General features: G+C 52.7%; 1 protein-coding gene across 2 annotated transcripts in view; it reads left to right on the top strand.

Annotated features, from left to right (window-relative positions):
* EPHB1 (EPH receptor B1) overlaps positions 1-23366 on the top strand; it is a 504178-nt gene that overhangs the window by 212169 nt on the left and 268643 nt on the right. For both annotated transcript variants that reach the window (XM_078071630.1, XM_078071629.1), the window contains exon 2: positions 10848-10912. In XM_078071630.1, coding sequence (XP_077927756.1) covers positions 10856-10912 — 57 coding nt within the window. In that variant the 5' untranslated portion in view covers positions 10848-10855. The remainder of the gene's footprint in view (positions 1-10847; positions 10913-23366) is intronic.

Raw genomic sequence — 23366 nt, 5'->3', positions numbered from 1 at the left:
GGGCCCTGGGTGGTGAGTCTGGGGGCTGCAGTAGGCCAAGCTGGCTCTCCGGAGAGGGAGGGGGAGGCCTGTGTGTGGGGTGGGGTGGGCAGTGAGGAAGCACGAGGCACAGCAGCGTGGCGCACAGCAGACCCAGCACGCTGGTGCTGAGGACAGGGGACACCTGGAAGAGGATGTCAGGAAAGAAGGTTAGCACCTGGTGGCAGGTGTGCTTTGGAGCAGCCCCGAAGGGTGCTCTGGCGGTCCCGGGGCACTCAGCAGCCCCAGTCTGGTCCAGGATGTGTCCAGGAGAACGTGAGAGCCTGCCTGGCCAGCCCCGCCCCGTCCTTGTGGGTGGCCCCTCACCTGGCACATCCCCTGAGCCCTGGGCCGCAGCCATCCCCCTAGCTAGGGGCCCCGGGTTTCTGTGACTGCTATCAGTGTATGCAGGGGCCCCAGGAGCACGGCAGTGCCAGTGACTTCAGAGCGCTACTGTGCCCCAGATCAATCCAGGATGAGGGCCCACGAGGGCCTGGAAGGGGAGGCAGACGGCAGCGCGTGCCTTCTGATGAACGAGCTCGGGCCACCATCCATCGCTGGCCTTCATTAGGACTGCAGAGAGTCATTCTGCATGGGCGTGCGGGCTCTCCTCCCTGCTCTTCTCCCGAGGGATTGATGCCCCTGGGTGCCCACATCCCCCAAGCAGTGAGAGGCCCGCTTGCCTTGTGCCTGGGAGAAGCAGGGGGCAGCAGGCTTATTATGCACCATTCTTTCCCGTGTGCCACTGGCACCAACTCACGGGCATGTCGGAGCGGCCGGGGCCAACAGATTTCACCTCCATCCGAACTGTGGTGCCGAAGGGCTGGAAGATGCCCGGCTCCTCAGTTTTTATCGTTCTTTGACTCTCCTCACACAAATGCAAATAGCTGAAGTGCTGAGCGGCATCGGGCTCCTGGCCAGGCCTGCACCGTCAGTGGTGGGTGCTGATTTAAATGATGTCCTTGGACCACCGCATCCCTGTCTTGTTCCCTTTTCTCTCCCCGTGCCTAGTGTGTGTGTGTGTGTGCACGCGCACGCATGCGTGCATGTGTGTGTGTGTCATTTGCTGCTGGATTAGGCAGAAGGGTGTGCCCCATGTTGTTGTCAAGGAGGAATCAGGGTCAGGAGGAGGTGAGGGCCGGAGAAGCAGCTCAGCTGCAGGTCTGGTTAAAGGCCCCCCAGGATGCCTGGTGGCCCGGGAGTGGATGGGGCAGCCAGCCGGCAGGCCTGGGCCAGAGGCAGCTCAAAAGCCTGCTTTGCCTTTGCCCGCTCACATGATCTGGGCAGTGTGGCTGGTGCCTACAGATGTCTGATACCAGAGAGATCTGGAGATCCCTGGCCAGGGGTGGCAACCCCCAGTTTTCCTCTTGGTTCTCTGGCTGTGGCATATTTTCAGGCAGCGGAGGGTACACGTGGATCTGAGAGGGTGTTGGGCCATCTTAAAGGATGAGGGAATACAGATATCAGAATGGGGAAGAGAACTGAGATAGAAGGCAAAGAAGGCAGAAGAAGGAATTTGGCAAAAGAAAGACCGTGAGTGTTTGGGAATTTTGTAGCCCAAATGGAAGGCTTTCAGTTTCCCCCCTTTCCTTGTTCCTGTATTAGTCTCACTTGTGCAGAGTTTCTTCCTTGTTGGAGAATGGCTGTCAGTCCTTGCACGCCCAAGTCCCCCGCCCGTCACTGAGCCACATGGAGACAAGAATTTGTGCTCCAGTGGGGAGGCCAAGGTGGGGAGCACACAGAATGAGGGGAGGCTGTGCAGGGGCCCGGGGGTGGTGTGGGGGTACATGCAGGGTCCTGGGTGCCCAGCCCTTCACGAGAACAGTCTCCCGTGGGCAGAGCCCAGCACAGAGCTTCCCTCTCCAGTTAGACAAGAATACTGTTGAAACCCTTCCCGTGTAAACAATGAGCCCAGCAGGCCTCAGACATTGGGAAGATTGGTAGCATGTTGTCTGAGAGGGTCTCGGGACAGACACTGTTGCTCATCCTACCCCTGACCTCGCCCCCTTGGGAAAATTCCAAGAATAGTGGAGTTGCTTGCTGACCCTCTCCCAAGGGTGTGGATGCAAAGAGAGACTCTTGTCCTAAGTTCTTGGTGGCCTCCCCAGAGGGGACATGAGACAGTAGATGGGAGAAGAACCCACTGCTTAGCACCATCATGGGGAGGAGAGCAGGGTGCAGAGGAGGGCAATACTGGGAGCACTGGGTTTGGGGTGTGGTTGATGAGCCAGTGACGAGTCCCTTAAATGCCAGCCTCATGTGCTCTGCTTGAGCTCCAGGGAACTGAGAGGAACACTGCATCCAGAAAAGCCCAGAGCTGCTTTCTGGGCCTCAGCTTGTGTCTGGGGATGAGGTGGGGGGACCCACCCAGCTATTTGGGCTCCTTCTCGTTGGCCTTCCCCATTGCTTCAGACCTGACAGGGCCACACAGGGTCTGGTTGGTCCTCAGGAGGAGCCCGCAGGATAAGCATTTAGTGAGCTCTTGCAGAGGCTGTGGCCACACCCCAGATCCCTCCATGCATAGTGTATGTGGGGAGAAGGAGGCTGCAGCAAGTGGCCTGTCTGTGGTAGGGCAGGGGGTGGCTGAGGAGAAGCTGGTGTGGCTGGAGGTTGAAGTGCGGTTTCTCCATCAGCAGGGCTGCCAGGGCGGGGTAGAGCCAAAGCCCATCCTTCAGAGGGGCCTTAGGGTGGGAGACTGGCAGCCGGCCCAGCTGAACAGCCCTTGTCCTGTCCGCATGCTCTGGTCTGCTGCCTTGTGACCCCCTTGGCAGAGCCCTCCGAGGGAGGGAAATCTGGACCAGGCCTCTGGGCCTTGCACATGTTCTCTGGCTGTACCCTGTGTCGACTGAGTTCGGATGGGGGGGATGCTGTCCCAACTCCTTGAGGCACATTGCTATGCTGTGACCCACCTACTCCGTGGCTTCCTTCTGTTTACGGTAATTAATTGCACTTTGGGGGCTACTGCACTGATCTGTGCATTCCTTAAAAGAGCAAATTTCACAGTTTGTATTTATCATTTAAATGCCTGTTCTGACTCAGTCCGTCAGTCAGCAGATGGCTTGGAGTGGCTCATCTGTTTACTCGGGCTTGTTTCTCTTCCTTACTGGCCATTACAACACATCCATCAGTGGAGACTTCTCTAATAATAGCTTCTCTTACCTAGCAGTTTACACTTGGCAAAGATAGTAAATGAGTGTTAGCCCAATGCGTGTTGTTAAGAATACGTGGAGCATCTCTCTGGGCATGGTCTGGCTGGCTCATGGATGCGGGCGGGGATGCCTTGACCCGTGAAGATCAGGCTTTGATGCTCAGATGTAACTTGCTTGGCATGCCAGGACTCCAGAGTTGGTTGGCCCTTTTGCTTAGTGTGGCCGTATTGCTTTTGAACCATTTATGTTGGCACCCCATGGCTGAGATGGGGGCTTCTTCGGAGACATCAGTGAGGAGGTGGTTGCTGTGGTCCCCGTGCGCGGAGCACAGATAGGTGGCCGAGATTGGAAAGGAATGCACAACTGCAGAAGGCACTGCAGAGAAGGAGTCCGTGGGGCATGGCAAATGATGTGATGAGACTGAGGGGGACCAGGGGATCACAGCTAAGTGCCTCCGAGGCTTCCCTCCTGGGCTCCAGGCAAGGGGACAGGAAAGTTTGGGTGGAGCAGTGTGCACAAGACGAGATGTGGCGTAGAGAGATTTACATGGGCTGGGCACATGGCATGGGATGTGCAAGGTTTCCTTGGAATACTTTCTTGTTTTAGCCTTCTGTAGCTGTGCTGGGCTCAGGCCGGTCCTGCCAGAACTGGGGCCCTTGAGGCTGGGTGGTGCTCTCAACCCACTGCTTAGCACCATCATGGGGAGGAGAGCAGGGTGCAGTTCACATTCAACCAGTTCATCCCAAACCCAGAGCTGGCAAAGCCTCTCTCTCCTGGTCCGAGGAGGCAGCGTCAGGCCGATTCAGAGGGGTGGGGAGCAGATTCCAGGGCGGCTGGCCTGCACTGGCAGCAAGAAGTAAGGGTGTGGTGGGAAGTTGGGGGTTAGAAGCTGCTGGTTCTGGGACCCTGTCTCAGGGACCGAGGATCCGGAGGGGAGCCACGTGGGCATCATTCAGTGTGGCCCGTGGAGACAGGACACAGCCCTGAGGAAGGTCAGGGAAAAGAGCTGCACGAGAGCTCTGCAGGGAGGCTGGGCTGAGTCCTGGGCAGGCAGGCTGCCGTGATGGATGGAACAGGGCTGGTGGGGGGGGGGGGGCGGGGAGCACGGCGGGAGCTGGGGTGGTGGCTGGAGCGTGTGGGCTCCAGGTGGGGCTCAGGCTACCCTGCTGAGTCCAGGTCTCCAGGGCAGCACAGGCACCCCCGGAAAGGCAGAGAGCCTCACTGTGGTCAGGCATGCCCAGCACATTCTGGTCCCCGGTACACTCTGGATGTGGGAGTGGGGGAGACTGTTTAACACATAGCCTATCCTGCCAGTACGAACTCAGTCTTAGGGCAGGTGTGTGTGTGTGTGTGTGTGTGTGTGTGTGTGTGTGTAGGGGTTGGTGATCCCTGTGCTGTCCTCAGCCAGGGCATGGGGAAGGAAGGAGGGAGTGCCAGCCATGTGCCAGCCTCCAATACCCCTGTCATTTTATTCAGTGCTCACAACTGTCCCTGGGATTCCCCCTTTCCTGCCATTCACTGAGGCTATAAATGCAGATTTATCTACACGGTGATTTGATTAATTTCTGTCCCCCTGCTTGCCTGCAAGCTCCCTGAGGGTGGGATGTCTGTCTACCCTCTGTTCCATCTCTGATGCCTGCGCGGAGCTCCCTCTGCCCTCGGGAGTTGCTCAGACAGCCTTTGCTGAATGGATCCCGGAGCCACTTTATATCATCACGTTTCAGACCTCTTCCAAGTGTCCTAAGCCCTTGCGAAGGCTCTGGGAGGGAGTTGGGGCTGCAGTGAGGCGCCCCTCAGCTCCTTGCATGTGCACAACCACAGCTTGCTTCTTGCAGCTGCACCACGGTGTTGGGCTGCATGAGTTCCGTGGCTCCAGAGGGTAACACAGGGCAATGACCCCATGGCTGTGCTGGCTCTTCCACGGTCTCCCTCATCAAACACACATGAGGCCCTGCTCCGAGAAGGCCCCGCAGCCCCGATCCCACCTGTATATGTTGTTGTGTAGTGTTACCACCACGGAAGGATGTTGTAAATATTTTCAGCTGAATGTCTGATTAATGTCTCTCCAAAAAGAATGGCAGAGCTGTAAGGAGAGGGTTTATTTATCTCTCTTTCACCATGATGCGTATCTAATTCATCCCCAATGTCAATACATCCCAAGGTGCCAATCCAGACAGAGAGGGGAACGGCCTGCAGGGCCAGGTAGCGGCTACCTCTTCCTCCACACAGAGGGCTCCGACCCGGCCCCCCACCCGGCCCTCCAGGCACCGGCCCCCAGAGTTGGAGGGGGCACTCTGAGGGTTCCCATATCAAAGCCACTGCAAGGAAATTGTTCCCTGGGAGCATGGGGTCTCTCTGCCAGGCTTCTCTTGTGCCTGGGTCCTTGGGTTGTTACTAGTCTAGCCAGCTCTCGCCAGAGGCCCCCTTCTGTCTCCCCTCATGGCCTCCCCTCTACTCCTGCTCAGTCTTCCTTACCCTCTCCTACCTTTGGGGTGGCTCCCACTTCATTCCCATCAGCCTGTTTCTGCCACCACCCTTGTTGCCCTGGGGAGTCGCTCTGATATCTCTGTCCCAAGAGCCTGGCGGAGCTCTCCATCCTTTCCTCCTCCCCACTGCTCACCACCACCCCGGCCACCACAGCATCTTCCTTTGCATCTCCAGGCAGCCTGCATCTCCTATCCTCCCTGTCGGGATGGGCCCACTCCATTCCCCACATGCAGAAGAACCGCCTGCATTCCCTTGAATTTCTGTCTCCTTCTCATGGGCTCGGCCAGAATAGGGTGCCAAGTGTGACTTTGCTTCTTGTCCCTCCCTGGACTAGACTCCTCTGATTGGCTGTTGTATCCTCAACGTGTTACTCCTTGGTCTTTACAACAAGGCAAGGAAGAAGGTAGAGGAGATATCATTAGATCTATAATACTGTTGAGTCCTACAGATATCTTATGGGCGTCTTACAGATAGCACCATTAGGGTTTTTGCATAGCTGAGGAAACTGAAGCTTGGAGTGATTAAGTGATGATGATGATGATGATGATGATGATAATAATAGCATATTTGCAGTGCTTTATCTCCTCCTCCCCCAGTCCTGTGTACTAGCTCCATTCTGCAGATGAGGAAAAAGGGAGGGAGAGATGAGGGGGTGCAGGGAGATGGAGGGAGGGAGAGAGAGAGAGAGAGAAAGGAGGGAGAGAATGGGACAGAGAGAAAGAGAGCGGTGGAAGTAGGACCCGGACCCAGTCTGCAGCACCCTCTTTCCCCCTCTGCGCGTGGCCTTCCCAGCAGCATTCCTCCCTCCCGTGGGCGGTGAGGACTGGCTCCCAGAGGGCAGGGGCCAGGCGGTGGGAGGAGGTTCCAGAGTTGCATCCCCTGTAGGCATCAGATCTGACAGCAACACATGCACCTCCAGCTGGTTGGTCCCCACGCCACTGTTGGAGAGCAGAAGTGATGGTAAATATTTAATTGTGCTTCCACCATAACTTTCTGCCAGGGCTCTCAATATGCTTTATAAATGCAAATGAGTGCTCTTTTCCTCTCCAGGGAGATGTAAACCTCCTCAAATCACTTTTATTCAGCCCCCACCAGAATGTAATGCCATAATCAGGAGCTCTCTGTGCCAGAAAAGAAACTGCCCTTAATCATATCGAGTGGACGGTTTATGGTTTTGTGGTCTTCTGTCTCCACAGCAGGCAGGACGCAGAGAAATGGATTCCGCTTGCTGCAGCTTCTGTCCAGTAGGGTGGATGGAAAACATTATTTAGAAACAGTTTCAATTATAGCCCTGGAGCAGGTGACTGTGAATATAATGAAGTCTTAGATTATATTAATGGGGTTAACAGGACGAACTAGTCCTTGGAAGGTTTAGAAATGAAGGCGAATTCTTATTTTTGATTCTGGACTCTATTTCACTTGCTACCTGCTTCCTCTGTCTCTTCACCACTACATCAACTTGGTCCCGAGGTTAAGGCAGCGTGATGCATTATTCTGGGGGCTTTTGTGGCTTCTTGGATTTATGAGCAAGGCCCCCACACTGACCCCAGGGCTCCAGGAGAGCCCCTGGAAGTCCAGATGTGCCTGGTGGGTGGCACCCTGCGGTTTGGAGTTGTGGCGTCAGGGTGGAAGGCTGTGTGACTTTGCAGAAAGCACTGCACCTTTCTGTGCCCTGGTCCCTGACTCTGTCAAATGGGTTCGCTGGCTCCTGTTCCTGACCCACCTGGCCGAGGCATTTTAATCATGGATATGAATTTCTATGGAGCCTCAAGGAGTGTCTTCAGAGAAGCGTGTTATGTAGATTTGGTGTGTCATTATGATCATTACTAGTGCGGTGGAGTGGAGATGAGGGGGAGAGGGAGGGTTGCTCCAGGAAGGGCCCAGCCTCTCCAGCTGTCAGAAGAATCAGAGGAGAAAACAAACGGGAGAAGTCTGTTCCAGTGCTTGCCTGCCTTCAGATAGGGGCAGGGTAGGACTCTCAGCCCAAACCCAAACTCGAACGGGCAAGAAAATACAGCTTGCTGTATTTCCTTTACTCCCCTCAATTTGCCTTTTAGAGCCCCGGTGCCCCCCGGGAGTGGCAGAAATGTCACCGAGGTTATAGGCAGGCTGTGTTGTGCCAACTTGTGGAGGAAGCTGCCTCCCTGGCCCTGTTAGCTTCTGTCCACACTGGCACCCATTGAGACACCCCACACCCCGTCCAACCCTTGCTTATAGCCCATGCAGGGCACCTCTGGGTGGTTCTGGGTCCCCTTCATTAGCTCTGATGGGACCTAAGGCTCCCTCTGCTCCATCCAAGCCATGTCAGCCTGGTGGGGTGGTCGCTGCCGCGTCCCATGCTGGCATGCTGGATGTGCAAGGCCCTGTCACCTCGACAGACTCCCACTCTCCCTTCTCTGGGGTGGGGCACTAGGAGACGAGAGCATAGCGAACCTGTTTTCTCAACACGGCTCCTCATTTATCACTTCGATTTTCATTCCCTCTGCCCTGCCCGTAGCGTGGCTTTCTTCCCAAACCTTTGGTTTATGCCAGGAGTCCTTCTGTTTCCTAAGGGTCCCACAATTTTATAACTGTGCATTCTGCATTCACGTCTCCTGTCTCCTGCCTGAAGCAGCGAACACAGAATAGGGGTGTTCAGGAGAAAATGGAAACAGAGGAGGGAAAAGCCAAAACGACGTATGTATATTTCCCCCTCCTGTGTTTGTTGAGCACCTATGCAGCTGGGCGGTTCCTTTGATACATGCCCTGGGAGATCCAGCTGGATAAGAAACCTCTACCAGCCTAAACAGCACCATTGTGTGAATTTAAAAAGGTGCCCCTCTGGAACAACTGGATATCCACGTGACAAAAACAATTGTACATTTGATTCGTACCTCCCACCTTACACAAAAATGAACTCAAAATAGATCACAGACCTAGGTAGGAAAAAAATCTTCGTGACCTTGGGTTAGGCAAAGATTTCTCAATATGACACCAGACCATAAAAGAAGAAATTGATAAAGTGGACTTCATCAAAATTTAAAATTTCTGCTTTTTGAAACACACTGTTAACAATAAAAGAAAAACAAGCTGCAGAGTGGGAAAAAATATTTGCAAAGCATATATCTGATAAAGGACTAGCATCCAGAATACATAAAGAACTCTCCAAACTCAATAATAAGAAATTTGAAACTTGTAAAATCTTGAACACACTGCACCACATAGGACATGCAGATGGCAAGTAAGCATGGGAAAAGATGTTTAACATCACTCATCAGTAAGGAAATGAAAAACCACAATGAGATACTACCACATACCTGTGAAGATGGCCTAAATGAGAAGTGACTGAGCACACGAAGTTGGTGAGGATTTGGAGGGCCTGGAGTGTTCATGCACTCTCGTGGATAGCCCCAAACTGGGAGCCACAGATGAATGCGGGGACAAACTGTAGCGTGTCCATACAATGGAATTTTACTCAGCAATAAAACAAGATGAACTGCTGATGCACACAACATGATCAGCTTTTTTAAAGATTTTATTTATTTGTCAGAGAGAGAGAGCATGAGCACACGCAGGGGGAGCGGCAGGCAGAGGGAGAAGCAGGCTTCCCGCTGAGCAGGGAGCCCAACGTGGGGCTCGATCCCAGGACCCTGGGATCATGACCTGAGCCGAAGTCAGACGCTTAACCAACTGAGCCACCCAGGCATCCCTGCTCAATCTTTTTTAAAAATAAGATTTATTGATTTATTTGAGGGAGAGAGAGTGCACGTGTGTGCAGGGGGAGGGGAGGGACAGAGGAAGAGGGAGAGAGAGAATCTCCAGCAGACTCCCTGCTGAGCATGGAGCCTGATGTGGGGGGCTCGATCCCACGACCCTAAGATCATGACCTGAGCCGAATGAAGCCAAGAGTCCGACGCTTACCTGAATGAGCCACCCAGGCGCCTACAACATGATCAATCTTAAAAAAAATTATGTTAAGTGAAAAAAGCCAGATAAAATATAGTATATATTATATTTATATAAAATTTATGTAAAATTGTAGAAAATCCCAGTTAATCAATCTGGGGCAGGAGCAGGAAGAAAGGAGGGTTTACAAAGGGACAAGGACACCTCTGGGAATGATGGATATATTTATTATCTTGATTGTGGTGATGGTTTCACGTATAAACATATGTCCGAACTTAATCAGATTGTATGCCTTAACTGTGCAGTTTACTGTATGTCATTTCTACCTCAATAAAACTGCTGAAAAAAAAAAACCAAAGAGACTTCTGGCTTTGCTGATCAGGAGCTCATGAGCAGCTCTTGGGGAGCAGTTTCCATTGAGAGGTGGGGGCTGACAGCAGTCAGTAGTAGACTGAAGAGAAAAAAAAGAAAAAGGAAAGAGGTGCCTCATCCTCAGGACGCTTTACAGCTATCTACCAGAAAGCTGTTCTCATGAAGAGCAAGTCCGTGGTCACTACGTGCCTGGTGATCTTGGTGTATTAACTGTAGCTACTGTCACGGCCCCCAGGAGCTCGCTGCTGACTCAGGGTGCTCTTTCCCTTACTGGCCTGGGGGATCAGTAACCAGGAAGCAGGCCACAGGGACCTGGGATTTTGTGCATTTGTGTGAGCCCCAGCTGAGTCTTGGAGGAAGGGGTGGCATGGATCTGGGCCCAGTGGCAAAGGGACCTGTAGGGAGGCTGAGTCTTGGGAGAGTGGTTGGGGCCAGGGGAGTTGATGGGACACCACCCATAGGTGTCAGCGTGGATGCCTGAAAGGGAGGCAGGGGACAGGGGTGGGGAGAAGTAGCGGCAGTCAGATGAGGCTGGAGAGGGACCCCAGTGGGCAGGAAGCGGGCAGAAAGACATGGCCCAGGAAGACCAAGGAATGAATTAAATTTGGTCCTGGGTTGGCATGGCCCTGGAAGAGCCTCTCGAAGAGTACACTGGGAAGAAGCCATGTCTGGGGGTAAAGTGTATGGGCAGGTGATTTCATCCCATGCAGGCGGCTTTCAGGCTCTCAGGGAGAGAACAACGGCTGCAGCATCAGGACACCTGAGTTCTGAGCCGTGGCATCCTGATGAACCTCTTCCTCTCTCTGAGCCTCAGTCTTCACAAAGGGGCCCAAGGCTCCTAACATTGACATTTATAGTCATAAGTAACCTCGTAAGCATAAGGACCACTGTCTAGCAATCCTTCTGACTCACCAGATTTTCTCTTTTGACCCACAGAAACTTTAATGGACACCAGGACAGCTACCGCAGAGCTGGGCTGGACAGCCAATCCTGCATCAGGGGTGAGTGTCAACCATCCGTCCTTCAATCCTGCTGTGCAGTCCCGGGCCTGTAGGATGGCTGGGGGAGCAGAGCCTGCCTAGAGCAGGACCTTTCGGGAGGTGGAATATAGGTGGGAATGGCTGTGTCCCCTGCCCATCCACAGAGAGGTAGCATCAGGGGTCTCAGACCTGAGCTGCTCCCTGGTGTGGTGATGCAGGCCATCTCCTGACGCAGTCCTTCAGGGAGCTGGCCCCCAGGTGACGAGGGCTGTACCTGTGTGGGGACAGGGGCACTGGCTGCCAAGAGCTGGGCACTCAGGCCAGTGGTACTGGCCCAGGTCAGAAATCTGTGATGCCCACAGGGCTGCCAAGACACAAGGACTTCAGAAGGAGCTGGAGGTCAGAAGGGCTGAGGCTTCCTTTCACCTGGAGCTTGCCTTAGAGAGATATTCTTGATTCATTTGTTCAGTGGTCATGCCCCTGGTCAGACCCTGTTAGCTGTAAGAATGGACCAGCTCCGAGGACCTCATGGCCTCCCATGGGTGTGGGGACCACCATATTCATGAATAGGCTAAAGTACATCTCTTCTCTGTGGCAGTGGAGAGATCAACAGGCAAGTATGGCCCAGAGCTGGGAGTGAGGAACTTAGGAGGGACACATGAGCCTTTGCAGAGAAGGTGCATGCTAATTGGGGTTTACAGAATGTGTAGGGGTTTGACAGGTGGTGAATGGGGAGTCTGCAAAGATAATCCAAGTAGGAGCCATAGTCAATTGGAGGGATAGGGTCATGAAAAGACATGAGAGAGGGGAACCTGTGTTTCTGGAACGTGGCAGGGTATGGACGGTGCTGTGGTGGGGCTGGGCTGTGGGTTGGAATGGGGCATGGTGGTAGAGGACTGTGCCTGCCATGCTGAGGCACCCTTGTCGATTCTATCCTGCAGGTAATGGACAGAGCCCAGGCAGAGAATAACATGGCCACACTTGCTGATAGGATTGCAGGAAACAGTTGAGAGAAAGCATTTAGGAGCCTCTTTCAGCTGTCTTGGGTGGGTCAGAAGAGTGGGATGAAAGCAGGGCCATTGGAACAAAGCAAAAGCGAAAGCATTGATAGCATTTGGCAATGGATGGACTGCAGGGGGACGGAGTGGGAGATGGAGGAGGGGAGATGACGTTCAGAAGCCTGGCCTGGGTGACTGGCTCACTGCAGGGCTTAATCACCAAGGGAGCGGGCAGGGGAGTGAGTGGACTCTTCATCCCAGCGAGGGGGCTGCGTAAGCTGGGATGGGGCGGCCCACGCCTCCTCTCTCCTTCCCTGCCTTTGGTGGCCTCTAGCCCAGAGCCTGTCTACACCCTGTGGTGCCCATCACAAGGCACAAGGACTGTCGCCCACTTGTGCTGTAGGGACAGTTCTCAATGGGCCACTAGGGTCCCAACAGGCTATGCATACTCCCCGGCTCTCACTGTACCCCTTCCGCCCACAACACTTACAGAATGCCCCCACTGCCAGGAACTAGCGTCCTGTCTTGGGGCAAGAAGGCAAGGATTAGGATGGGTTGGCATTTTCCAAAGCAGGGCTCAGGGCAAGGGCCAATCCTGTCCACACTGCCCAAGTCCCCGTCCTGCTGGGAGCACTGTGGGCTGCTAGGGAGCCTTTCCCACTTCTACGAGGGACTTCATGCAAAGCCAATGAGGCAGCCACTTTTCAGGCTGCTGGATATTAAGAACTTGCCACTCTTTTTACAAATTACATTATTGTTTGAAGGCCCGTGTTTTCACAAGGCATCGACATGATTTATGGTTAATTTTCCCCTTGATTTTTGTATACACCACCTGTCTTCTTTAAACTTCTGCTCTCCTTTCCCAAGGAAGACTGTCCTTTAGGAAAACACCCAAAGTCAAGTGGTGCCCTTTAGAGACAGCAGCTGGCTGGGCTGCTCTGTGCTTGCCCTCCCACTGGTTAGCAGCCAAGCTCAGCTGTCTTTCCCCGTGCTTTTCTCTCGAGAACATATAGCCAGGTAGCTCTTCTCTTGGTGCCCTGAGCAGTTTCAGAGCCTGGCTGGTTTCTAGTGAGTGGTGGGAGTGTCAGCCTGGCCCTCAGCCGGGGTCAAGTGGGAGGAACAAGGACTATGCTTCCATCTCAAATCCTCTCCCCATTTCCCTCTGTTCTCATCCTAGACAGTTGCTCCCAATTCTCTGAACACCCTAGTGGCTCCCAACTCTGTGTCCCTAGCCCATCTTGCATTGGATGCTCATGGGCATGTCGATCTAAGCCTGGCCTGAGCAGAATTCATCCCCCTGTCCTTCTCCCACCACGTTCTAAAGGCCAAACACTGGAGCGATTCTTCTTTGTCATTTCCAGGCCCATCTGCAGGGACACCTTCACTGCATCCCCTACCATGCTAGGTCCCCATCCCAGCTCTACCGAGGGCCAGGGAGCTTTCCTCAATAGCACTGTGCACAGTTGCATATTGTGCATCTTTATATGTTGGTGTTGGATTAATGTCTACCCCCCCCATTTCTATCACCCCTTTGGTCATACCGTAACCTCCAAGGTAGCTGGGATTCTGCCTCTTTGTTCACCACTGGAAACTGACACCTAGCTCACCACCTGACTCGGCTACTTGTTGAAAGCTTCTGACCTGGGCAAGTGGGTGGATGATGGTGCAGTCTCGGCGATGGGGGACACAGGAGGGGCAGCAAGCTTGGGCAGGAAGAGGCTGAGTTCAGCATGGGACCTGGGGAGTTTGAAGGGCACCCACGGGTCAGGCTGTGCCGGCGCTTGACTTGTGGGCAGTGGAATCAGAAGGCAGGCAGCCTCACGTCAATGGGAGGGGAGCCCGGGGCATGGCTGCAGTCTCCCAGGGAGTGTCTGGAGGGAGGAGAGGTGACAGATCTGGATGGGTAACCTGCCTTGAAATGCTGAATACAGAAAGAGGAGCCTGGAAAGGGGACTGAGAAGGTCTGGCTCAGGAGACAGAACACCAAGAGCTGGTCCTTTTACAGAAGCCAGCAGTGTGTCAAGGAGGAAGGGGGGCCAGAAGTGGCAAGTGCTCCTGAGGGTGGCATGGGCTCAGTTACAAGGCCCCTGCTGGTGACCTGTGTGGAGGGTTTCGCAGGGGACAGGAGTCGAAGCCAGAAGGCAAGAGTTGAAGGTCAGTGGGGCAGTAAGTCAATGGAGACAGCACTTTGTGAAGGGGAAGGAAGACCAAACGTGGGGATGGAAGGAATGGGGCTGTGGGCACATTGGCCTTTCAGGGAAAGGGACTCCTTTTCTGTGGAAATGGCAGGACAGAGATAAAGACCTTACAGAGAGATGTGGGTTTGGTGACAGAAGCCATAAAACAGAAAATTCTTTCAATGTTCTGTCTTCTCACTGGGGTTGGAGGCCGGGTTCAGACAGCGAGGGTGGGGGGCCTTGGGCAGCAGGTTTGAGGAGGGTGGGGCAGGTTTGAAGGAACCGCTGCTGTCGGAGAGCTGGGGAGAGGCTGGCGTGTTTAGAAGGAGTGTGGCCAGGCCGTGGTGGCAGGCCATGCATTTGTGACGCCCCAGTCAACAGGCCCCCTTCAGCTGCTGACCGTACAAGAGGTAGTGTGCTGGTGGGATCATCTGAGGTATGGGGGTGCAAGAACAGTGGGCTGGAGGAGTAAGGAGCTGAGGACATCGGCCAGAGGAGGTTGGCGTCTTATATCATGTGGGCTCTGTGTGGGTGGGCAGTCCAATTCCTTCCCACAACTTGCAGTTCTCAAGCACAGCCGTGAAGGCACCCAGCGAGCTCCATAAAAGGAAGGGTCCCATGGGCTCTCCCTGGGGAGCCTCCCTCACAGGCCATGCACTGTGGATAGGGTTCATTGTAATGTCAGTTGGGCCCCCTGGCAGAATGATGCTTCTTCTGGTCAAGGCCAACTCAGTTCCCTGGGGAACGCCCAGGCTATCGGAACACAGAGCCCACACATTGTTTTCAGCTTATATTGCTGGCAAGTGGATTGTACTATTCCATGTCAGAAACGGAAAGTATTTGTGCCCAAATGCAAAATGTTTCTTTCTGATCTAATTGCACCTTTAATTCAAAGCCTTTAGGTTTAACCTGAATCAGAGGCCACCTGGTGAGCAGAGGGAGAAAGTAACACTTATAAAGTCACAAATGCCAGGGAGGAGCTCAGCTCCCAGCAAAGGGTATCCCGGGGACCCTCACTGGTGACACGGGTGACCCCTCCCTCGGGCTGGCTTCATTTATTTCTCCCATGTCCTTGCTTCCAGCCCTGCTACAAAATGTTCCCTGACCTTCACAGTTCAGGGCCTCTGGGCAGTGGGGGAGTTCAGGGAGGCCCCACAATAAACACTCAGTAAGTCCCCCCTCCCTCCCTGCATCACTCTCTGTCTCTCAGGTGTCAGCTCTGTTCTCGTCCCCTTGGGGAGCCCTCCTGGACGCTCCTCTCCACCAGGGCTCAGTAAGGTGCCCTCTTCCTAAAGCCCAGAGGGCTTGGTGTTGACTTCTGACATACTGTCCTCCGCTTCTGATATACTGTCCTCTGCTCTGTTGATGTGTGGTTTCCCCCATGGGCCAGAGGATGGAGCAGCTTTATCTCTGTACCCCTGGTGGCCAGCACTGGCCCAGCAGCGGGTAGGCTCCAGGAGATAGACTCCAATAAATGTTTGTTGGCCCAATAATGAGGACCATTCTTAATACTTCTTGCATCTCCAACCCAGGGTTCTGAACTTAGAAGATGTTCAATTTAGGTTTATTGTAGCCCAATAAAGTGTTTGTTTTAGGCCTCTCAACACCTGATTGGTTGTCAGTATCTTTTTATTTTTTTAAAAAAATTTTAAAAGATTTTATTTATTTATTTGAGAGAGAGAGAGCACAAGCCAGGGGGAGAGGCAGAGGGAGAAGCAGGCTCCCCCACGGAGCAGGGAGCCCAACGCAGGGCTCAATCCTAGGACCCTGAGATCATGACCTGAGCCGAAGGCAGACACTTAACTGACTGAGCCACCCAGATGCCCCTGTCAGTATCTTTTTAAAGAGCTTACCTGGTGATGGAAATGGTGCCAGGTTTCCTTAGGTGATGATAAAGGAGACCAGGATATCTACCAGAAGGGGCCAGTTGTTCTCAGATGCTGGGAGGTAGGCTAGAAAAGCAAGGCCAGGTCCCTCTGAAAGGAAGGCTTATTCCACTTGCTTATTGGGAATCCAGCCCTAGAGTTCTTTTACTTTCCAAGAGTTTTGCTAGGGCTCCCTGGTTCTGTGCACCTGGGCCGCCAGTGGCCTCTGTGTTTATGGGACATGTGGCCTGAGTGTGAACATCTACCGGAGTTATCTTCAAAGTGCACTCCGTGGGCTTCCAGACTCCAACTCCATCTGCACTGCCCTCGGGAACCACCTTCATGGCCTGTGACATACTCTGTTCACTACTTTAATATTGGCAACTCTTTATCATGGGAAGTGGAATTTGATGGAGGAAAAATGGAAAAGGAGTCCAGAGCCAACCCTGATGAGCCTTCAGGATGAGCTAGCTGGCTGTGTGTGCCTTTATATATATGTGTGTCTGTGTACATATATGTGTATGTATGTGTGTATATTTGTGTGTATATATATGTATATGTGTGCATGTGTATATATGTGTGTATATGTGTGTCTTTGTACGTGTGCATGTATGTATGTGTATGTTTATATGTGTGTATGTATGTGTGTATGTGTCTGTATATATGTATATGTGTGTATATATGGTCATCTGTATATATATGTGTGTGTGTATGTGTGCACATGTGTATATGTATGTGTATATGTGAGTATATGTGCATCTGTATATATGTGTGTATATGTGTGTCTTTGTGTGTATGTGTGCATGTATGTGTGTGTGTTTATATGTGTGTATGTGTGTATGTGTGTGTGTATGTGTCTGTATATATGTATATGTGTGTATATATGGTCATCTGTATATATATGTGTGTGTGTATATGTGCACATGTGTATATGTATGTGTATATGTGAGTATATGTGCATCTGTATATATGTGTGTATATGTGTGTCTTTGTGTGTATGTGTGCATGTATGTGTGTGTGTGTTTATATGTGTGTATGTGTGTATGTGTGTGTGTATGTGTCTGTATATATGTGTATATATGGTCATGTGTGTGTATATGTGTGTGTGTGTATGTGTGAAGTTAAATGAGTTGATTCATTTCATGCCCCTGCAGGCAGTTCCTGGAGTTCTGAAAATACCTTAAATGACGGGAGGGTTATTGGACTTAGTGGCAGAGCTTCCAGAGGAGGCCACTGTGAAGGGAACAACACGCATTTGAATGCGTGTGTCTGGTAAACCAACTCAGTAAGTCCCGACAACAAGAGACACGTTTGCGAGAGCAGCAACAAGAGGGCCTTACTGCACAGCCGCTCCTTGCTGGCCACCTGTGGACACTCGTGGACCCTCGGCTGTCCCTGGCTGCCTCGCACTCCCTGTCTGTCAGTCTTCCAGGCACCCCCGCCGGCTGCCCTTATCATGGGAATGAGGAAGGCATGCTCAGGAGAGAAATCCACTCTAATAACACCCCATTCGTTCCAAGGCCACGCAAAATCAATTGAAATTTGTCTGTCTGCTGGATGAGAAGTTCTGGAGGAGCCCTGAAGGCTCAGGCCCTGGCATCAAATAAACTGCAGCTCCCAGCTGTGTGATCTTGGACTGGGCGTTGAGACTCTCTCAGCTCCAGGTTCCCCTCTCCTCAGTGGGGCAAGCACGGCACCTCTTTCCATAGATGAAACAAGCCAGTAAAACATTTTCCCCGGTAAACACTCAAGAAGTGTTAGCACAGTACTAACCCTGTGAAGGGCTGGATTTTCTCTTTTCTTTATTTGATGACTCAAGCATGTTAATGAAGACAGAAAAGCCTGAGCTAAATTAGGCAAATCCTAGGGAAATTTCGCTCTGGGCAAAATGATTTTGTGAATGGAGTTTTATGGTGTTTGAATTTCAGGCCTTGCCTTGGTTATCCTTCCTCAGACTGGTACCACCGCCTGGGACTTGGGAGCCTTCGGCCCGGTCGCTGATCGCTGGAAGCCACACTCTTGTATCAGTCAGGGTTCTCCGGTGGCCAGTGACAGAAAAGCCCACCTGAGTCTTAAAGGAGGTGCCCTGGCTCGTGTAACTGAATGGTACAGAGGCTGATGTGGTTTCTTGTGTGGGCCACGCACACGTTAATCCTCACAACAGTCCCATTTTACAGATGAGGAAACTAAGGCACAGAATCAGCTGTGAAATTACTTCCAGTCACATGGCTGGAAAGTACCAGAGCTGACGTCTAACCTCCTGCAGTCTGTTCTCCTGCTGACAACCACGCAGTACCATCTTTCCCAATGAAATGCCGCCCACCATGGAGGCTTCTGAGGCTGTCTCCAGGAGGAACTCCCAGGTTGTGTTGCTGTGGGCTCCTCGAATTCAGGCTCAGTATATAAATGAGAGATGGATGGTATCCTTTTCCCGAGCTATTACCAGGATGAATATTTCTTTCTCCACTGAGAGACGCCTTGCCTCCTGGGGAGTGGGCCTCTGCCCTCCCTGCTCTCTCCCTCCGTTCCTCTCCTCCCCTGGCCTCCTCAGGTAAACCACTGAGATAAGTCAGAGCTCCCCACCCTGGGCCTCCCACCCACTCTTTATCTTTTTCTCTCGCTACCAAAAGGCCTGTAATTAGGAAACATTAGCAGGCTCCAAACAGCTTTCATACCTGAAACATCCTCTGTAATTGCACCCAGCCGTGCTCTTCCCTGGCTATTAATGTCACTTTTATGAAGCAATGAGGAACAAAACACCCCGAGGCACTTAAAACATTTTTTTATATAATATGCATCTTTTAGGAATGGAAGTTTCAAATCCCCTGCCTGACAGAGACAGTGATAGACAAAGGCACGGGGGCCTGGGAGGTGGGGCCCTGGGGAGAGAAAGGGAAGCGGAGAGGTGCTGAGGTGCCCCAGGCTACCCTGGGAAGAGTGTGATCTCCGAGGCTGAGGCTGGGTTGGCCAAGGCCCAGTGGTTCCCCAGGGGAGGAGAGGTGGGTCAAATGAGCAGCAAGGGCACCGTTCTGCCTGGCTTCATCAAGTGTGATTGCTCTCTCATGGGGCTTTTATATGAGATCTTTTTCGTGGGCATGTGTGGGCCTCTAACAGAGAGGTGAATAGAATGTTACAGATGACCAGTGTCCTTGAGTAGCAGACTAATTATGATATTGGTTGCAGAAATACGTGGGGTATGACTGTGTATGTGTGTGTGGGGATGAGGTAGGAGGGGAGGAGGGAGAGAAATTAAGGGAGAGATGTTTCCCTAGCTTGCTGTATGAAAGAACTTTGGGAGTTGTGGTGGGTCACCAGAACCTTACTGTCTGGCAGATTTATCTTCTTGCTCTTGGAAAGGGCTCACAGACTTGTTCATCAGCAGAGCAGGAGATGTTTCTGTCTGCAGACTCTGAGAGGGAACCCTAGAGGTCACCCAGCCCCCCTTCCCTGTTTTGGAGGCAGGCTTAACCTTCGTTTGCCCAGACAGACAGGTGTCTTTCCTCTTCTCTAAAACCTTCCCTAGAAAGGCAGTTGCCCCACCACATCCCTTGTTCCAACGCTAAAAGCCTCTTGCCACTGATAGGTGAGCCTGAGGACCAACTGCCTGATGACAGATCTCCTCAAGTTGAAGGCAGGAGTGGCTCTCATGGCTATGGAAGGAAACAGGGCTCCTGACTCAGGTCCCAGGGCTGAGGTGGGGCAGCAGGGGCTCAGTGCCCTGAGAGCCTGAACTCACAGCTCCCTCACACGGCCTGTCTTGGCAAAGGAAAGAAATGGGGGAAGACAAACCTTTAGAAGGAAGGTGAGGCAGAGTTTAGAGGTCTAGCAAGGATGGGTAGGAAGAAAATGGAAGAAGAGGGAGGGTCATAGTGGGCAGAGACAGATGAGGACACTGAGTCTGGCTCTGGAGGCTGGAGCTTGGCCTCTGTGGGAACAGAGCAGCCCTCCGATGATGCCTTTGGATTTCCCTCCCCTTACGGCCAGAAGTACTAGAATAATTAGGCCCAAATCCCCCTGTATGGGAATCTCCCCTTACCCGCAGTTTTACTTCCGCGGTTTTATTTACTCACGGTCAACTGTGGTCCAGAAGCAGACGATCCTCCTTCTGATGTATCGTCAGAAGGTCAGTGGTAGCTGAACGCTAGGTCACAATACCTGCATCATGCCCCTCATTCCATCTCATCATTTAGACATGTTAGCATCTCATATCATGGGTGAGTACTGTGCAATAAGATATTTTAAGAGAGAGACACCACATTCACATAACTTTTGTTACAGTAGATTGTTATAATAGTTCTATTTTATTATGAGTTCTGGTTGTAAATCTCTTACTGTGCCTGATTTATAAATTAAATGTCATCATAGGTATGGATGCACAGGAAAAACATATAGGGTTTGGGACTACCCACAGTTTCAGGCCTCGTCTTGGGGGTGTTAGAATAGGTCCCCCACGGATAAGGGGGGCCTCCTGTACTTCCAATAGTATAAAGGAGCAAGCCCAGCATTTGGAATCTAATGTTCTGGGTTTATATCCATTTTCCTTTAAGTTCTTTAATGTCTCTGAGCCCATTTTCTGCCCTATCGCATGGGTAATGTAAGATCTTATTTATACAGTGGTTGGCAAGATTCGATAGTGTTTGCCTTCTTTGTAAACTCTGAAGCTCAGTCAGGACCACTTGCCCTGGCTAGTACTAGTGGTTGCAGTGACTCTTGGTGGAGGGACGGAACTGGCCTGGGATGAGGGTGTGAACTGGTTGAGGGGGCCCCTGAGAAATGAGATCAGCATTCCAGCATTTCTGATGGGAAATTGCTCTTGCATGGATACCGTCTGAGGGTGCACTGTGTTATTAATAACCAGGTTATTGTTCATAATAGTGCTGTTACTTGTCACCCTTAATTAAGTACCGGCTGTGTCCCAGGCACTGAAAATTGCATGTATGACCTCCCTGAACTTTCACCACGACCGTGCAAGTGAGGTGATATTTCTTCCCATTTTACAGAGCAGACACTGAGACTCAGGGCAATTACCCAGAGTCACAGGACTGCTTAGGGCTGTCGCTGAGACTGCAGGCCTGTCTGGACACAAAGCTCACTCTTGTACCTCTGTCCCCGAGGACGTGTGAGGAATGGATCTCAGAGTCATGCATCATTGAGAAGCTAGAGAAGAGGGGCGAGGAGAGGCAAAAGTTTCCCTGTTTTCTACAAAGGGAAAGGATAGGTCTGAAAGCCGTGTGCTAGTGAGTAGCGTGCATTTCAAGCCCCCCATGAATTGTTTTTTAGAGCAAGCTGTATGGGAGGAGTTGGAGCAGATTGGTGATGGGTGGATCTGGGGGCAGGGAGCAGCAGGTCCAGGAGGACCTGGCGGGGGACCAGGGGATGGCTGGCTCCAGACGGTGATGGAGGAGCCTGTGGGTCAGCTTCCACGCCTGGACCTCGGCGAATGTTCAAGAAGTGAGGACTCCTAGGAAGGGAGATAGGTGAAGGGATGGGTCCCATTGAGTTGCTTTGTCCCATCCAGTGGCCTCATTGGCAGTTCTGCAGAACCGGCCCCTGCTCCGTTGGAGGTGCTCTTCTGCTGATGGAATAGAGGGGGGTCTGGTCATGGCACGTCCTCTTCTCCATGGACGCTGTCCCACTCACCACTCTGGTGGTGACAGGCATGCCCGACACATTTCCCATTTCCCGGTGTCACAAAGGACAGCCAACATGAAAGATGTTGGAGTCAAGATTTAAACTTACCTTGCTGACGGGGAAGGAGAGCTCTGCCTTCAAACGGAATGGTCAGTGGTAATGGGCTGCATTTACATGAACATATCAATGGTGACAAGCCAGGGATGACTCAGGTGGGCAGTGCCTCAGGGGGCAGGGACTTGCATGTGCCTAGTAGGGGGTCACCAGGGATTGTGTTATTCAGAGAATGTTTGTGGACCTGGGAACCTCAGCCCAAAGACAATCTAGCAAAGTCAAGGAGGCAAAGGAGTGAGATCAGAGTCCTCCCCAGGCTTCCCAGACCGACCACACGCTAGCCTCCCCAGTCCCAGGAAAAAATGCCCTGGAGTGGGGCACATACAGTGGCCACATCCTCACCATCAGGAGGGAGTCGACAGGATGGGGGACAGTGTGTCCTCTCCCCAGGCTAGATTTGATTTTCTTGCACCCTGAGAATGGAAATTCTCCCCCACTCTGAGAATGGCAGGAAGCCAAGAACTTCAGGGAGGCCAGCCTCTTCCTCCCCCACCATGGCCTCCTCTCTTGTCTCCAGGATGGCTCCAGCTGGCCACAGCCAGCCTGGCCCTCGTGCAGTCAACACTCTCTGCACCCAAGAAATGAGGAGCCCGTGTCCCTAGCCTCTGACCCAGTGTGGTGGCCCGGCTTCAGGGCCGGCCTCCGCTACGGAGCAGAGATCCCTCCGAGCTGCAGGGACAAGTCCTCAGCTTCTCCCAGTGGTAACTCTGCTCCTCATCAGTGTAACCCAGATCCGGGCAGAGCAGAATTAGGCAGCTGGGGCCTGGGGGCCTGCAGCTCCCGCCCCTGCCTTGTTCGACAAGGCCTTGTTGGACAGCAGTGAGGACCACATTCAATCGACAGCTTAAGATAATCACATGTGTGAGGCACTGGGATAATGACAGCTGAATACCCTGCCACGGTTGCCATAGTGACCAGCCAAGCACTGGTTCCCTCCTTTTTTTTTCTTTCTTGTTTTCTGGGCCTCCTTGTTATGGGGCTGGCTGGTGGGGTGGGGGCTGAGTTTGGGAAATGGGAAAGAGGAGGGAAGGGGGAGGGGGAGACCCAAGAGGGGCAGCCCATTATACTCTCTTTAAATACCCCAGCTGGAGGTGTTTTAAATCCCAACAGAGACAGAGAGAAACAGTGTCTTAATCCCTAGCTCCCTGGGAATTATTTAAAGGGATCTTGTCAGAAGGATGAATTTGTCACTGTTGCAGTGTCAACAGCGGCGGCAGCTGTCCTAATGGCTGAGGACCCCACTCCAGGCAGGGCCTGGTACGAGCTGCTGCTGCCTGGTGGAGGTTACCGTGGCCCCGGGGGCTGTGGACAAGGAGCCCCCTCCCGAGGCACAAGCCTGCGGTGTTTCTCCTGGCGTGCTGGCAGAGAGCGGGCTGTGAGATGTGCCAGGATGCAAAGAGATGCGTGCCATCTGGACCTTGGGCCCAGCCAGCCTCGCTCTCCCTGCGTGGGGCTCCCAGAGCCCCGGGATCTCTGAGCAGGGAGAGGTGCTCAGCCTGGCTGGGAATGGGCAGAGCCGACCAGTGCTCATAAGACAATTGGTGGGTGGGCATACCCAAGGGAGGGCACACAGGCCCTACCTGGGCCACAGCCAGCACCCCCAACCACACACGGGCACACACACACACACACACACACACACACACACACGTACGCACCCGTGCATGCGCCAAAGATGATACCCAGGTGC

This window comes from Halichoerus grypus, chromosome 1, assembly GCF_964656455.1.
Source record: "Halichoerus grypus chromosome 1, mHalGry1.hap1.1, whole genome shotgun sequence".
Lineage (NCBI taxonomy): Eukaryota > Metazoa > Chordata > Mammalia > Carnivora > Phocidae > Halichoerus > Halichoerus grypus.
The sequence above is the reverse complement of the archived record's forward strand: the minus strand, read 5'-3'. Positions and strand labels throughout refer to the sequence as shown.